Source organism: Argiope bruennichi, chromosome 1 (genome assembly GCF_947563725.1).
Source record: "Argiope bruennichi chromosome 1, qqArgBrue1.1, whole genome shotgun sequence".
NCBI classification, from domain to species: Eukaryota; Metazoa; Arthropoda; class Arachnida; order Araneae; family Araneidae; genus Argiope; species Argiope bruennichi.
Window position 1 is genome coordinate 62836271 of NC_079151.1, and position 16490 is coordinate 62852760.

The window sequence follows — 16490 nt, forward strand, 5'->3', positions numbered from 1 at the left end:
ATTTATTTTTCCACTCTTGCCTCGGTAAATTATTGACAAATGTTTAAAGGTTAGCACGCACGTAGAGAGATCGACTTCGTCGCAGAGTATTCCTCCAGTGTGCAGGCGAAAGATATAACATTATCAGATACAAAATTTATTAAATTATAGCGCATAAAAAAAGCCTTGCAAAAATAAATAATATAGTTACTATCAAAAAGTATGCATAGTTAACTAAGAATAAAAGTTACGTTTATACACGGATTTTTAAATTAATACTCGTTCTAGTACATAAAATGTAAAATTTTGCTGAAATATACTCAAACAAAATAAAACCTTTTTTTTAAAAAAAAAAGATTATGTTATGAATTGTTTTAAAGTTTTAGAAAATCTGACACGTTTTTCAGATTTAGTTTTAGAAACAGTTTTTCTAATTTATTCAAATGGATGTAACACAGTTATTTCAATTTTATCCTGTTGTTCTTTAGACACTGGAGGAATGAAAGGAATATTGTTGTCGTCACCCAGACAAAAGGCTAATTTAACCCGATCTAATGACAGCTTCATTCCATTAACGGGAATTATGAACATTTTGTTACTTCGACAGCATGAGGACTAGTATATGGTCGTGAGAGTGACAGTTGAACGCTACCAATACTCAGAAACACATGTGAATAGTTTTTTTTTTCTCCCCAATTCGAACATATATAGAGCTTTTTCCATGAACAGAAGTTGGCAATGATCTCATTTCATCACGTAGCATTGAAGCATATGTTAGTTGGTATATTGCAGAAATCTTGTCAGAGAAAAAATATCAGTGGCAATATAAAAGTCAATATGGCAAGGAAAAGTTGTTCCATATACCAATTCTCTGCATACAACTTGTCAGTTCTCAGACAAGGTGCTCTAGCATTGGCACTTCAGAAAGTGCACAGCCAAAATTCTGGATATTAGCAAAGCCGTTTTTGACGTTCCCACCATTGACTTCATAAAAGTTCAGACCAGTCACAAGAGCGGAAAGGCAGATCTACTGGATTGACATCACCGAGACAAATCTCCAATCTTCTACATATATCAATTCTCATATTTCTTTCTTTCCACAAACGGACTGTTAATAATCTATCCCAAAACTCTATTATAGAATATTTCCAAAAACATAATTTCCAGTGTAAATTCGAAGTTCCTAGTATTACCGAGACATCTTTAGCTTCAAGGCATCTCCTAAAAATTCTAGTCCTGTAATTATTAGCGTTTGAGCAGGAGTTACTGTATCCACATCTTCCTCGTCTACACATCGTTGAAAGATACAGCAGGCATTAATAGATCGTTGGAAACAAGCATTAAAAACAGCTAGTCGTACTTTAGTTGTAGCACTTGCGGATTTGATAACGGGCTTATGAGGGAGATAATTACCTGGTTTCGAAATTTCTTCATCCGGTATCACTTTTATTATACCTTCTGTTTTCACTGTCTCAAAACCTCATCGTAGATATTTTCTTTCAGTAGACATTTTGTTATCGAACTTAGTCTAAATTCAGAAACATTGTGCCTATCAAAAATTGGTGGGTTTTCAGATAACCAAGTACAGCTACTTCAATTGCCCATCTTCACGAATCTTTAAGGTTTTCCGGAAATGGGTCACAGTTTCTTCTTCAAGAAAGGTCTTATTTTTTCTTTCTTTTGGACTTTTCATATACAAAATTTCTAAATCTCAAATCTTTGGTAACTAGATGTTTTGTAAAGTTAACTTAACCATGTTAATGACTTGCCTTTTGCTTCCTAGTTCTAAAATTGCTAAACCATATAAAGTCTGTGTGACTGACACTCCAGATAAAAACACTTCTATTCTTCCGGTCAAAATGCTGCCAAGCACCTCAGCTTCTAGAACGAACTTGTGGTGAATAGCATATAAGTCAGTTAACAACTACAAAAAGGGCCGAAACAAATGATCACTAGCCTTATATAACATAGGATTTCTGACCATGCGCCAATGCAATGCGTGTGTTGACCTTAAGAAGAGAAACGGAAGTATCACTTTCATTTGATACGTAGTACTAATGGAGCATTAGTTTTACAGAGGAATTAATTAAACCGAAAGTGGAATTGGATCACGAAATAAGAGAATATTTTTAGAATGAAGTTATTATGGGCTAAATTAAGATAAGCTTTGGAAATTAATTTGGATTAAATTAAGAGTTTAAAATATCATTACATATATATATATATATATATATATATATATATATATATATAGTTTATTCAGATTTACTTTTCATTACTTGTTTTTCTTTTCTTTTTTAATAATTTATTTTACTTCAAATAAATGCAGAGCAAATTAAACATCTCATAAAAAAGGATTTTTTTAAATCAGGTCAAGGAATCAAAGAACATTTATAATTATCTATAATTACAAATGTATCCAAGTTATCTGATCACTTAAGATAAAATACATAAAATGAATGATAAACTGCTATATCTTATTGTTATATACATAATTTACAAAAGTGTCAGCACAATGTTGTTCAATGTTAAACGCATAATTTACAATGCAGTTTTTTCAAAACGTAGCAGGTGTAAAATGTAGAGCTTTCAGCATTGTTTCTGTAATACTCTGTTACATTATACAATATATGGCTTTCAGTGAAAAAATATTTCGTTGTATGTTTTTGGAATAAAATGTGAAAGAAAAAAAAGAATCATTGAGCTACAACTAATACTTTTATATCACAATTGTTTTAATTGTACGCTTTTAAAAATTCTGGTATCTTTTAAATATTGTTACATGTTGTACAATATTGTTGGTAAAATATTCAGTACTCCTCGATATTCATAATATTGTCAAAAATGGTTTAAAATATTTTACAATGTTGTATATCTACTAAGTACCTGTTTTGGCGTAGTATGGCCAGATATGGCTCTTGCGCCATAAAACTCGAAATAACCTGTTCTCAGAGACAGGTCAACGGCTATCTTTTATAGGTTATTGCCGTAACATGAATTGATCCACCAGAATCCTATGGAAAATCTTTGCCTATCTCAATAGATAAATTTCTGCTCAATCGTGTATCATCAAACACTCAGTAAGAATTATGAAGTATGACCTCTTGAAAAGGAATTTTTTGCATCTTGATATCATTGACAGCATAATCCGAAGTATATCAGATAAGAAAGTGGGATGTCTCAGGAAAAAAAAATTATGCATTTATTTCAAATATAACAAGGCTGGGAAAAATACATTACGCATGCACCTAATCTTAATCTCACTATTGGAGAGAAATTTAGTCCCTCACAAAATATTTATTTAAAATTATTATAGTTATTTAATATTATTAATATTTATTTATTTATATAAAATTATTATACACCATAAAATAAGTAAAAAAAATTTTAAAAAACTTTTTTTTAGTGCTATTTGTTGTTATTGTTCTGGAAAATCTGTGGACTGAATAGACTAATTAAGACGACATAAGCACAAAAATTTATTTATACTGAAATAAAATACAATAAATACAATATTATGAATTTTGAATAGTGTTTTGAATACAGTTATCAATGTGTTAATACTCATTGAAAATTGTAAACTTTTTTGAAAAAATAAAGATTTTTTAATGTTCAATTTATATAAAAGTTATTACTTTGAATTCAATATCCATAATTTATTCTATTAACAATACTTAATTACCAGTAAAGTCGCACTCTTTTTGATTTAAAATCACATTTTTTATTCGAAATTGTAAAAAACTTATTAAATTAAGAGAATAATCTAAATTTATATGTAGAAATGCGCGGTATTCTTATCCAGCCAAACACGCAGTTACCATAATTTATTCTTTTTAAATTTTGCTGGTTCAATGTGTAGGACGTCGCTTATAAATCACAAAAAATTAGGTTTGAATCTCAAGCTAACTGAAAGAAATACCCTAAATTTGGTTTAAAAAAAGATGCCTTAGAACAGATAATATTTTTTCATAGTTGAATAGATATAGGTAAATAGAATTAATTTTTAATATTTATGACATTGGGGACTAAATTTTACAATACTGTGCAATCTAGTGTGCTACTTAGTGGTATTCTGTTTCATTACATTTTTCTACATGGTCTGCATTCTCCAAAAGATCTTTGGAAAATACAGATTTACTTTGATAATCACTCAGCCATTAGTGATTTTATTAAAGCTATTCCTGAACCTTGAAAAAATTCCTTCCAATAGATTTACTTTTCTTATAGTTTTAAAATAATCACCCACGTAAATGCAATAAAAACGTTGATTGCTGCTATATCGAATACATGAAAAAAAAAAAAAAAAGCGAATAAAATTTGTGGATATCGTTTAGTATTACGCGAACATGAATGCCTACTCACTATTCAGTTCAACAATTCTCATATTGTCTTTGGCCAATACGGATAATAAGTTAAAGGATTTTCCACTCTAAAAAAAATTTTCATTTGAAATATGATGCATTTTAATGCTTGCCGAAGGCTGCATTATTATAGTGTCATTTTCAGAAGGCCAGTCCGAAACGACAAATGTTGAGTGGCTCAGTTTCAACGAGTGACAACGTTGCAGCTCTTGAAAAAATAAATATAAATACAAGAGATTTGGGCAAAAAAAAAAAAAAAAAAAAAAAGCTTACCAGAAGTTACTTACAAAAAGGTGAGCAAAACAAAATTAGCAAAAAACCAAACTGTGGTATCACACAGAACCTATCTCTACAGTCTTCCCACATTGATTCATTGCATTAATGATTGTTTTTTGCGTCTTTTATTAACTATTCTGCAACAGCATGTAAAAAAATGTTGCTATGATACAAAACTGAAGGCAAATTTACTGACTTTGCATTCAATGCAATCTTTTTGCATTAACGACTAGATGAGGTCATTAGTGATCCTAAATAAAAATGTAATTTTATATCTACTTTTTTCATAGGGAAAGCGATAGTTTCAGAATTCTTAATAGAATAGTGTAAAACTAAATACTAAAAGAATTATAATGTTTTAAAAAATTCAATATTTGTTAGAAACTGGAGTGAATGTCATTTTATGACCCCACAATGACTACCGATTCTTTTGCTGAAAAGTGAGAGGTCATGTTGGGATTGAGGGGTAAGGGTCAAGCCGGGGAATTCAATGAGAGGCACGTGTCAACCAGGAATAAAAAGTTTTACCATCAATTCCGGTTTGCATGTACTGAGAACAGGTATTGTATGCAATAGATTACATTTTATATATTTTGCATTATTTAATCCACGAGATTTTATTTTGGTTATATATTCTTTGTAATTTTCGATAGAGAAAATCATTTATCACGAATTAAAAAGAAAAGTTCGTTTGCATACTTTTTGAAAAATCAATAAATAAATCCTTTTTAAAAATCCCGCTGTTTCCATCAGAGAAGTACACAAATGCGAAGCTTTCTCTTATCCATAACAACAGTGACCATGAGATGCTTAAAAAAGTAAACAGAAAATGGCGTCAATAAACAGCATTTGAGTTGGTCGAAATCCGTGTTTACAATCGAATTTACATTTTGGTTGTGGTTATGAAGTGCAAAAGTGCAAGCACGTAATAGTTACTTTTATGATGTAATCAAGAAAGTTGATTATGTTTTTAGGTTTATTTTTTGATTCTTGCTTTGTTTCTGTTTCACAATCTTGAAACTAAAGACGTCATTCTGATACATTATAGCAATGATACTTCGAACAATGAAAGCAAGTTTATTATGCTTTGATAAATATAGGAATTATTTTCTTTGTTTAGTACAAATAAAAAGGAAATTTATTAATATTTAACGAATTGTTTTCAAATTATCGAAGAAAAGGTATGTACCAAATAAATTTTTCTTACAGATTGAATACTAATTTCACATGTGAAATTATTTCATTTGTTTATATTAAAAAAAAATAAATAACGATTATAATAATTTCAATTCGATGATAGTCTTCAAAAAGTTAATTAAACCATTATTATAGGTTTATTACAGGTTACATAATGGTGCAGATATAATTTACAAAGGATTTTTCTAACTAAAAATAAATAAATTTTATGTATTCTACTTTTTTTCCAAAGCTATTGTTTATGAAATTATAATTTATGAAATTGATTAAAAAATGTTGAAATATTTGTGTGGTAATTGACGAAAGAACTTTCCATTTTTTATCATTGTCTTTGTTTATACCCGATTGATAAACATGTATATATCGGATTCTATTGTAATCAATATAGAAAGTGCTCTTTCATTGTTAAGCTAGTTGTTTTTAAACTTAAATCGTACCGATGTTTGTTTAAACCAAGTATTTTGCAGATGCATTTATAGCATTTTCAGTTATCGTTTTCCTTTTTTTAGGAAGGAAAATCGAATTCTTTTTTTAAGTAAAATAAATTTGCTTTATGTATCCTATCCATTATTCTTATATAAACTAAAATGTCGAAAGCTTTTTCTTTTTTTAACTTTAACTAAATTCTAGAAGTACAAAAGTAATTTTTTTAGTGCTAATACTCAGTTTTTAATCAAGAAGTAATATGCTTTTTACATTAATGAATTTCTATTTATTTTATCATATAACATTTGTCATTGTAAGACAGAAATAAACATCTTCAATTGATGTATTATTTGATATATTTTTACATTAAAAAGCAATTTTTATAAGATTTTCTTGTTGGAAAAATAAAAAGCTCAATAATTCAAATCAAGATCAATATTCTTATGAATATTACTATTTATGTGCTTAATAATTTACATTTTGATATTAATGTATTGAAAAAAACTGAAATGCATGTATGCCTATAAAACAATAAAACCCAGAAAAAATGGGGAAGAAATTATTATTTATTGAAAGGAAATGTTTGGCACTCTACAGGATAGACCATTGGAATTAGACCTATTAAATTGAGTGCAAATATAATTTTGAAGGTGAGGTTGTGCATATTGAAGTGATTTTTGTTTTAAAAGTTTTAATTGCAACTAACAATTAAGTCAAATTTGGGCATATTCTTGTGATAATTTCTGAAAATATAGTAAAAAAAATATAGTTTTAACATTGTTTGTTTTTTAAATAATACTCATCTAATTCCGTGTGATTTTTTTCCCTGGACAACTTAATTTTTTTTAAAGATTTCCATGGTTTTCATCCATTATTGAAAATTAAAGGTTAATTATCTGACCAATTTACATCAGAAATTTGAAAGTGAAACTATTGTCGTTAAAGATAGCTTGATATAAGTTCCTAAGATTAGTTTTTAATGTAATTCTGATGTCATGGGATTTGAATTTGTTAGGTGAGCTCTTTTTTTGTTAAGATAATGTTAAGCTGTACTTTAGAGATTTAATATAATTTAAATGCAACTAATTGGTTGCCAAAAGCAGTTAGAATTAAATAAAATATGTATGGTGAAAGGCGACAATATATTTTCAGTTTTGTCTTATAATAGACAATTTTTAGCATTCCAGATTATTGGGATGGTGTGTTATTAATTTTTTTATTTTCAAAAATTTTTTTTGAAAATAGTTTTTAGTTTAAAAATGCATTTTTTTATTTTTTTTATTTCAGGAAATGTCTCTCTACGTGTTCATTGTTAGTTCTGGTACCACCTTGAAATTTGATGTGGAGTTTGCGGTAAAAAAGTAAATCGTGGATTTTTCTTTTTATTGTTTGTAAATGCTTACTTATATTCTCATAGAATATGTAAAATAAATTTTTGATTAATGCTTATTAGTCATTCCAAAATAATTTCTTGTTTCATATTGTGGAGTAAAATGTGTTTATTAATTTTTTTTAATTTAGCATTTGCTCTTTCTTTACATTCTGTTTAGTGTATTTAATTCTGCATCTCAGATAAGTCCTGCTATTAATAACATAAATGTTTTTGACTTGGGATTTTTACTATAAAGTATGATCTACAGTATAGCATTTTCTAAAACTTAGTAATAATCTCCATTTTTTTTTTTGTTGCATTCCAGAGTTTTAGAATTGAAGAATGCAATTACAGAGAGAAAAGGCATTCCAGTTCAAGATCAGGTTTTGTTATGTAGTGGAGGGGAAGAATTAAAATGTGATTCAACGGTAGGAAACTATTCAGGAGCTGGGACAGACACTAATCCCATTTTCCTTTTTCAAAAAGGCCTTTTTGATCCTAATAATAGTCATTTTGATCATATGCAGCAAAATGTTCCTATTATGACTTCACTTGGTAAGTACTTTAATATTCTTTAGTTTATTTGTTGCTCTTTATTATTTTAATTAGTTTTGTTGTACTGTAGACTTGCACTTTTAAGACAATAACTTTTCAGTGTTGGATAGTTGATCAAAACATTTAGATTTTCCTTATTCATGATTTTTTTTTATGATATCATTTAGAGATATGGCAGCATTTCGGATGCTGCCATATCTGTTTAATTTGACTACCTTCTTATTGTTCATTATTTCCAGTTAAGCAATTATAATTTATTAGATAAATAATATTGAAAAATTTACAATTTTTGCATGTTTACAATTAAAATATGCATAAATGATTTTATATTTTAGAAAAACAAACTGTGGTTGTTTAAATGAATTTTAATGAGTTTTTATGAGTTACTTGACTTTTTCAGGTGATTGCTTTGAAATTTATATTAACGTAGTGCTGTTTTCTAGTGATTCTGTTTTATAACATTCAATGTTATTAACTATTTAGGAGATGTGCAATCATACAACTATAGTTTAAAAAAGTGATTAAAAAACCCTCTGTTATCACGGAAATGAAATTTAGTTATTTAAAATATTTATTTGTTAAACAACAGTATAAATCATTGGAATATATTTTATAATGGAATAAAAGTTGTCAACATAGTAAATATTTGTTTATAGAATTGATTGCATATTTAAATTTATGTTTATAAATGTGAATGGCTACATCTAACATCTTTAGCTTCTTAATGTAGGAGAAATATCATAAGTTTCAACTTTCTGTTATGCTTTGTAGTATAAACTTTTATTTGTTGTTATATATAATTGTTGTGTAATTGTATTTGTTTTGTAAAATTTCTTTCTTTTCCTTCTCAGACCTTAGCATTGAAAATGATGTGAAAGGTTGTGCAAACATGATCCCAAGCATTCAAGTATTAACAGTTAAAGCTTCTCTTGCCCAGGTATAATTCAAAATTTTGACTTAACATTAACATTTTTCTTTAACATTATTCATATAAATACATAATAACAATGAATAAAATATTCATATTTTATTAAATTATATAGTCCATAAATTCTTAATAAATCCATATAGTATAAGATTCCTTATTTTTTTTTAGAAAAATAGAAGTAAATAAAAAGGATGCTGATTTCGTAGAAATATAATCAGAAATAAAAAAAAAAAGTGATGCCTCTCTTCCCCCTTTTTTAACTTGCATGCAAAAGCAGGAATCTCTGAATGTTAATTTCTTAGAAGTATTAAACTGAATCCAAGATTTGTGAGGAAGAAATAACATCTAAACTCAAATAATAATATATTGTTTTTTCTTTTGTTTAAGTTCCTCTTTTTTTTTTAAAGAAAAAATTAATTAATCAACAAAAAATTAGAATTAATATATTTTGTATTAAATGAATATATATATATATATATTAGGTGCTTTATAACACATTCCTGTAATTGGGCATTAGTTTTTGGTTTTGTTTCACGAACACTAATTTGTTTTTTTTATATATATGATAATAATGAATTTATTAAGTAATTATTACTTATAAACTAAAATGACTCATTTATAGAATAAACTTGACAAAAAAATTAGGTACATATTAGTTAACAGTGAAGAATTGGCAATTTTTGGTAAAAACAAACAAGCAAAATGTTTAATAGTTTTTTAATTAGAATTTTGTCTCTTTCTCCAATAATTGTATTTACAAATTAAAGTCGAGGGGTTGACATTGGTGGCAAAGCCAGTTTGGCTTTGGTGCTGCTATATTTGGTGACTTTTGGCTCTTTCACCGTTAATTAATAAGTACCAAAAAATATGTATGGATTAACATTTCTGTAGATATTTAAATGAAACAGCATGTTATTGTTTATGAGAGAATTTTGTATGATAAATTTTTAAGAGAGGATTTTGTGTCTTATTAAATTTATAGTACATTAAATAGTGCGCATAGATATTTTAGATTGATATTTTACTTGCAAAAAAATAGATACACACTAATTTCCTGATGAATTCACCACTTTTATATCTGAAATAGCTTTGTTAACTATCTAATAAATAATATTTTTTGTGCATATAATTTTTCCTCCTTGAGATGGCATAATTAAACATAGTTGTTTGGATGAAGTTCTTACTGACTAAAATGTTATTAATATTAATTACATATTTGCTTAGTGAATAGAACAGTAATTTTTAAAATAAAAATATTTCTTGCTTCTGATTTCTATTTATTTTTGCTTATATAGCGTTTTGCTGACTATGCATTGAAAGGAAAAGAAGAATGTATAGCTCTTGTTCGTGATCAACATTTACAGCAGCAAGGCTGGGCAGCTGTTATTGCCAATTTAGATGATATTAAAGAGTAAGATTCTTTTTAAATGTGCTTTATTTTGCTGTGATTTCAGTATTGAAAGAGAGGACGTGTATTTCTTTGATTAAGCATTTAATTTTTGGTAAAATTTGTAATAAAAAATAAGTATTTACTTAACTACAAAATTCTTTCTAAAGTGTAAATGCATTAATTCTCAGCATTTTATTTACTAAACAGTTACATTAAAATATTTCAGGCTAATTTGAATGCATTCTATTGTTTTTTTAATTATTTTATACAACAAATCAGTATCTAAATTTTACAGTCAAAATATTATTTTGAAATCTTGTTCGTATGACTTATATTTGATGTATGGCAAAGAGTTCAAAAGTGTTACTTATTTTTTGATATCATAGTATTTCAAAAATATTTTAATATATATCTGTAAAAAAATTGATTTTTTTAATTGCATTTTTATGTATTTTTTCTTTAAAAAAATGGAATTTTATTTTATTCTTAGATGTTTTTCACAAAATTTAAATGAAATTTATCAAATTCTATATTTTAAATTGAATCTTAATGCATTAATTTAAAATGTAGTTAAATAATGTTTTTTTTTGTGCAGTACTAGTGAAAAAAGATAAGCTAATGCATTTCATAGGCATTAATAATTTTTTTTAGTACTATTAGGATATTCAGTCAATTTTTTCAAAATACAAATTTTTTAAGTATAGTTATGTTAAAGATGTTTTGCTATTCATTTAAAATTTTAAACCTGATATTGAATTTTTTTTATTTCAGTTCTTTACAGAAAAATTTTCATCACCTCTGTGATCTCTTTGGAAATTTCTTAGAAAATGTGCCCCGGTTTCAAGAAATTCTTAAATTGTAAGAGTGCTTTCTTCCATATTATACCATAGGTTTTTCAAAAATTAATGTCAAATTAATATTTTGTAAAATTCTACTTCCTACAAATTTTATTTCTGGTCTGACATTTTTAAAGATTAAAGAAAATGATACATTCATTTTCATGTTAATCTGCTTTTTTTAGATGATTTTTTTTTTAATGTTCGGAATTAAAATAGTTTTTTTTTTTTTCATTGTAAGCATAACGAAACACTTATCTCTACAAAAGCTTAGGTTTAATAAATAATATCTATTCTGTAAAGATTGCTAATGATTTGATTTCGCTTTATTATTTATTGATTGAGAAAACTGATGGTTATAGAGAAACATATATTAATAATAAAAAAAAATTTATCTGTTGGATAGCTGACACTTTTCATTTGTTTTATTTTTTAATAAATTCATGTCCCTTAATTTTTCCAACTCGTACCCTTTTAGAATACAAATATATATTTGTTTTGCAAGTAAGAGATAAGAAGAAATAATCATTTGTAATGTGATTGTGATATTTAAAATTGTCAAAGCTAATTAGAGAATGTATTATCTTAATTGTGAGTGAAAATATTATTATTTTTTTTACTGTTATGATTCTCTCCTATATATTTGTAGGGCTCTGGAAGATATAGCATTACTTGCCAAAGTTCCTGTTTTACCTAAATTAATTGGTGATATTGATGAATCTACCGAACAAGATTTAGAAACAAAGCACACATTATTAACTTGGTTTTGTACAGAGGTAATTTAAGTCTTTAACTTATGTAAATATTTTTAGTTTTTAAAAATTTGCATGTTGATGTATTTATATGCATTATATTACTATGCTTCTATTTATTTTTCTTTAGCCTCAATATTATATTGTGTCTGTGGCAGAAAAGTGTCAAGCTGGCATTGCTGCAGTGAGTAATTTTGGAAATTTTTGTTTCAGTTTTGCAAGTTGGTACGTGAAAATAAAGGTGATATTAATCTTAATTAGTTATTAGAAAAAATCCATGGCTTAAAATATTTTTTTATGTAAAAATTACTTGAATCTATAAAATATAGTATATTAAAGTTTAATTTTTATTTTGATAGATTTAAGATTAAGAAATGTTCTTTATTTTACTGATTTTTAAAACCTGTAATATGCTAGCCTAGATCAATTCAATGGTTTAGGTCTGAATGCTATTTGGGGTCATAAAAAGGTGTTGTTTTAGCAAAGTTATTAAAAAATGGGAAAATGGAAGCAAATATTTTCATGAAAATGTACAGATAAATACCATTAGACATAACATTACTTACAACATAAGCTTACTGTTCATTAGTTTATATAGAAAGCTTGAAACAAGTTACAGAAAGTTGATATAATGCCATAAGCTCAATTTTGTTTGTTTTTCTTTAAAAAAAAAAAAAAAAAAAAAAAATCTAAAAATTATTATTAAAAAAATTTTTTTTTTTTTAACTTGTGTATTTTCTCTTTAAATAGCTAAATGAAGAATGCCTTATGTATCTTAAAAAGGAATTCTTGAATGTGCTTAAAGATGCTGATAATCCTGAAATTAAAGAAGTGAAAGGCATTGGAGATAGATTAGCAAGTTTAAATAAACTGATTGAAGACTTTGATAAGATTTGTAATGACCAAAATGAAATGAAAACGGTAAGTATTGAATGTATTTTCTTAGCCTTTAGGTCTTGGAAACTAAACCCTGAAAAATTTCTCTAACTATGAGCCTAAATGAGAAAATTTGAGAATATCTTCCTGTTTTAACTGCATTTGTTGAAAATGACCCCTTTAATTTTGAACCTTGGAGTGTTAATGGATTCTCTCTTCCCACCGTAATCAGCAGTTTGAATTTTTGTGGTTTTTGTCTTTGTCTGGACCATAGTTGTGGCTTAATATCACAGTTTTATTTCATTACTGAATTGTCTTTTTATGATTCACTAAGGCTATAGGAGACATTATAAAATTAAATATTATGATGCTGAATAAATATATGAAATTTGCTGCTGTATAGTTATTTAATATATTAAACAAAACTTTGGCAATTTTATAATCATTTATTTCTTGAGTTAATATGAATAGAAACTTTCTCTTCCTTTATGATTATTTTGGAATGGGGAAAGTAATTGACATTTAATAAAAGTCAAAGCCAAATGTCCAAATTATGAATTTAGTTCTTCTAAAGCTTGAGCATTGCAATGTGAATTCCATTCTATTTTTATATTTTTAGCAAATCTATTCTTTATAAACAAGTAGTCATTTATGTGCAATATTTTGAGATTCTAGTTACTTTTGTATTTTCTATTTAAAAATGCTCACTTCCTTACTTGTGTTTCACACAGGTTACTCTTTCTTACATTCCATAGACTAAAAGCATAGTTAAATATTTCAATATTGCAATATATGTACAGAATCGATTATATATTTGTTTATTTCATATAGTTTGAACTTTTGTAATATAAATAAATCATGGCATTTCTCATTACATTTTGAATGTTAGTAAGCATATTCAAAATTTAATTTTTTGCTGAGAATTTCAATATTTATAATATATATCCCTTTTCCAAAAATACTCTTATAATTTAATATAATTAGTAATTGAATTATAATTTTAAAATGTATTTTTCTATGCAAATATTTTTTAAATTTCAAAAATGTAATTCAGTGAAGTAAAAGTTAGTATGGTTTACTTAGAATTTGATATACAGATGTTGATTATCCCATACTTTTTAATTTATACATGTAAGTGTGTGTTTATAAACTATTAATTTCAACTTAATTTTCTAGATGTGACTATATTACAATGAAAAGTGAATTGCTTTATTTCTGAAAGGTTTTGAATTCTGTTTCTGGGCCCATGCTTTAACCTGCATGAATTTTTGATATAGGTCAGTGTTTGCTATTAAAGCTTAGTGTTGTCGACATGAAAAATTGATATCACAAAATTATGGAATGGATAAAAAAAGCAATTTGATTCTTGAATGAAGTGAAGCTTATTCATTTCATGCATCTTAATACTGCTTTTGACAAAGAAGTCTCCAAGACATGGCTCATAAAACTCATCAGCGACGACACTGATTTTAAACATCTACTGATGAAAATCTCCTGGCCCTAGGAAGACAATACACAATAACTAAAGCATGTTATGGGGCTATTAGAGTACTATTGGAAAGTTTACTCTAGTTGAGAAAATTCTTATTTGTCTTTGGTACAACAATTGTACCAGACCATAAGCAAAAGGTTAATAGCTTGAAAAATTGATGGATTTTTTTCTTCTGAAGAATATGAATCCTATGAAATTGTTTAAGAAGTAAATAATTATTTGAATAATTGTATGAGATTAGTTTTAAGTGAGTAGTTGTTACCGGATATTAAATATTTTATTTTGTACATATAGGTATTTAGTCCTGATAAAGTGATGCATGCCAGAGATCCAAATCTTTTGCCTGATCTTTGCATGACTTTTCAAAGACAGCTAGAATTAATGTTAGGCCATCATAAGGAACTTATAGAAATTTTAGAGAAATGTGTGAAAGCTAAAAGAGAGTTATCTGACAACATAAACCATCGTATTCAGTAAGTTAAACCTTTTATGTATTCTATAGTGCAGTGTTAAATTTAATTATTGATTTTGTAAATTTGAATGAAATTCATATTGAATTTTTACTTATAATGAAATTGTTATAACTTATAATGAATTCATATCATGCTTTTTAATATTATTATTAAATGAATTATAAGCGTTGTTTCATTTGTTAGACAGTAGTTTTTCATCTAACGTAATGTTGGCAGGAAACTTAAATGTTCCAGAGATGCAAAAGTTCACCAGATATATTTAGCTACTTGTGCCATAAAATGATTTTTTTTTCTGTTTTACTGTGAAATCACTATAATTGATGGAGCTTGTGAACATTTTTTATTTTTCAGTTTAAAAAAAAGCATTAATATTACTAGAGAATGAATTTAGATCAGCCTTATTTATGATTTATGAAATTTATTAAATTTGATACAAGATCTATTTTTTTTTTTTACTGTTTAATTTTTTGAAAGTATACTTAGGACAACATTTGTATAGATTGAAAGTATACTTAGGACAACATTTGTATAAGTTGTATAGATTAAGTAAATAATCTGAATATTTCTAATAGGTACAAACTTAATTTTGGGCAATTTCTTCTTATATTTGTAATTTTTATCTTCTTTACACAATTAGACTTCTTTTCATCTAAAGTAAATGTTGATATATCCATTTTTTTTTGTAACATTTCAGTTATTTAGGTACATAATGCATTTTATTTATTTCAAAATATTAGAGCTTTTTTTTTTTTTTTTTTTTTCCCCCAATTTACAATATACACTAAGAAAGGGAGTTTATTATCAAATGTTATGTGCAAACATGATTACTATTTGACGTAATCACCTTGATGATTCAGGCATTTGTCATATCTGTAAATCAAGTTTCTGATCTTTCAAAAATGTTGCTGCCAGTGATGTGAGATGAATCTTAACATAACTTTATAACTTCTCATTAATCTAGAAGCTTTGGTCTTTGATACAGTTCTTCAATTCAAGGAAGAGAGCATCATCAATAAGTCAGGGCTATATGTCTAGTGATTAAACATATCATATTTAAATTGCTTCAAAAACTGCTGGGTGTTAAAAGATGTTCACAACACTTCAGAAATTGCACATACAATTAATTCTATTTTGGTAAACCTCCATTTCTGTTGAATCACTTGGGCAACTTTTGGCCTAAAATCCTTGGTTGCAACAGTCTTCCATCCATGTTCTTCTTCATTCTGAACGTCAGTTCCCTGTTTTTAAAGTCTCTGTATCATTTATGCAAAACACCTTCATTCATAAAATTTTTGATATTTACTGAGCAGTTTCACATTTCAGCACATTTTTAGCATGTTAATGATTTATTTTAGATTAATATTTTTTTTATTTTATTAACTTCGGCAATTTTAATCTTTAAATTTATATAATATGATCATGACTGTCCAATATCAGCATGTGTGCAAAAGACTATTTGAACCGATTTTAGGATTAATAAATAATCTAGTAAGTGAAATTAGTGAAACTGATAGGAACTGGACCAATTATATTTAATTTATCATTATAAAATTTGTATTTAATTAAAAGTTTTAAGT

At 26.7% G+C, this 16490-nt stretch overlaps 1 protein-coding gene across 4 annotated transcripts in view; it reads left to right on the plus strand.

The window, feature by feature from the left end:
- The first annotated feature begins 5409 nt into the window (after nucleotides 1-5409).
- Nucleotides 5410-16490, plus strand: part of LOC129962789 (RB1-inducible coiled-coil protein 1-like) — a 34349-nt gene continuing 23268 nt past the window's right edge. For 3 of the 4 annotated variants that reach the window (XM_056076786.1, XM_056076801.1, XM_056076805.1), the window contains exons 1-10: nucleotides 5410-5797; nucleotides 7527-7600; nucleotides 7937-8166; nucleotides 9018-9103; nucleotides 10390-10505; nucleotides 11256-11342; nucleotides 11970-12096; nucleotides 12203-12256; nucleotides 12823-12993; nucleotides 14735-14913. In XM_056076786.1, the coding sequence (XP_055932761.1) occupies nucleotides 7530-7600; nucleotides 7937-8166; nucleotides 9018-9103; nucleotides 10390-10505; nucleotides 11256-11342; nucleotides 11970-12096; nucleotides 12203-12256; nucleotides 12823-12993; nucleotides 14735-14913 (1121 nt within the window). In that variant the 5' untranslated portion in view covers nucleotides 5410-5797; nucleotides 7527-7529. Of the gene's footprint in view, nucleotides 5798-6329; nucleotides 6349-7526; nucleotides 7601-7936; nucleotides 8167-9017; nucleotides 9104-10389; nucleotides 10506-11255; nucleotides 11343-11969; nucleotides 12097-12202; nucleotides 12257-12822; nucleotides 12994-14734; nucleotides 14914-16490 lie in introns of those variants that run through there. The other variant, XM_056076793.1, reaches the window with a different exon arrangement.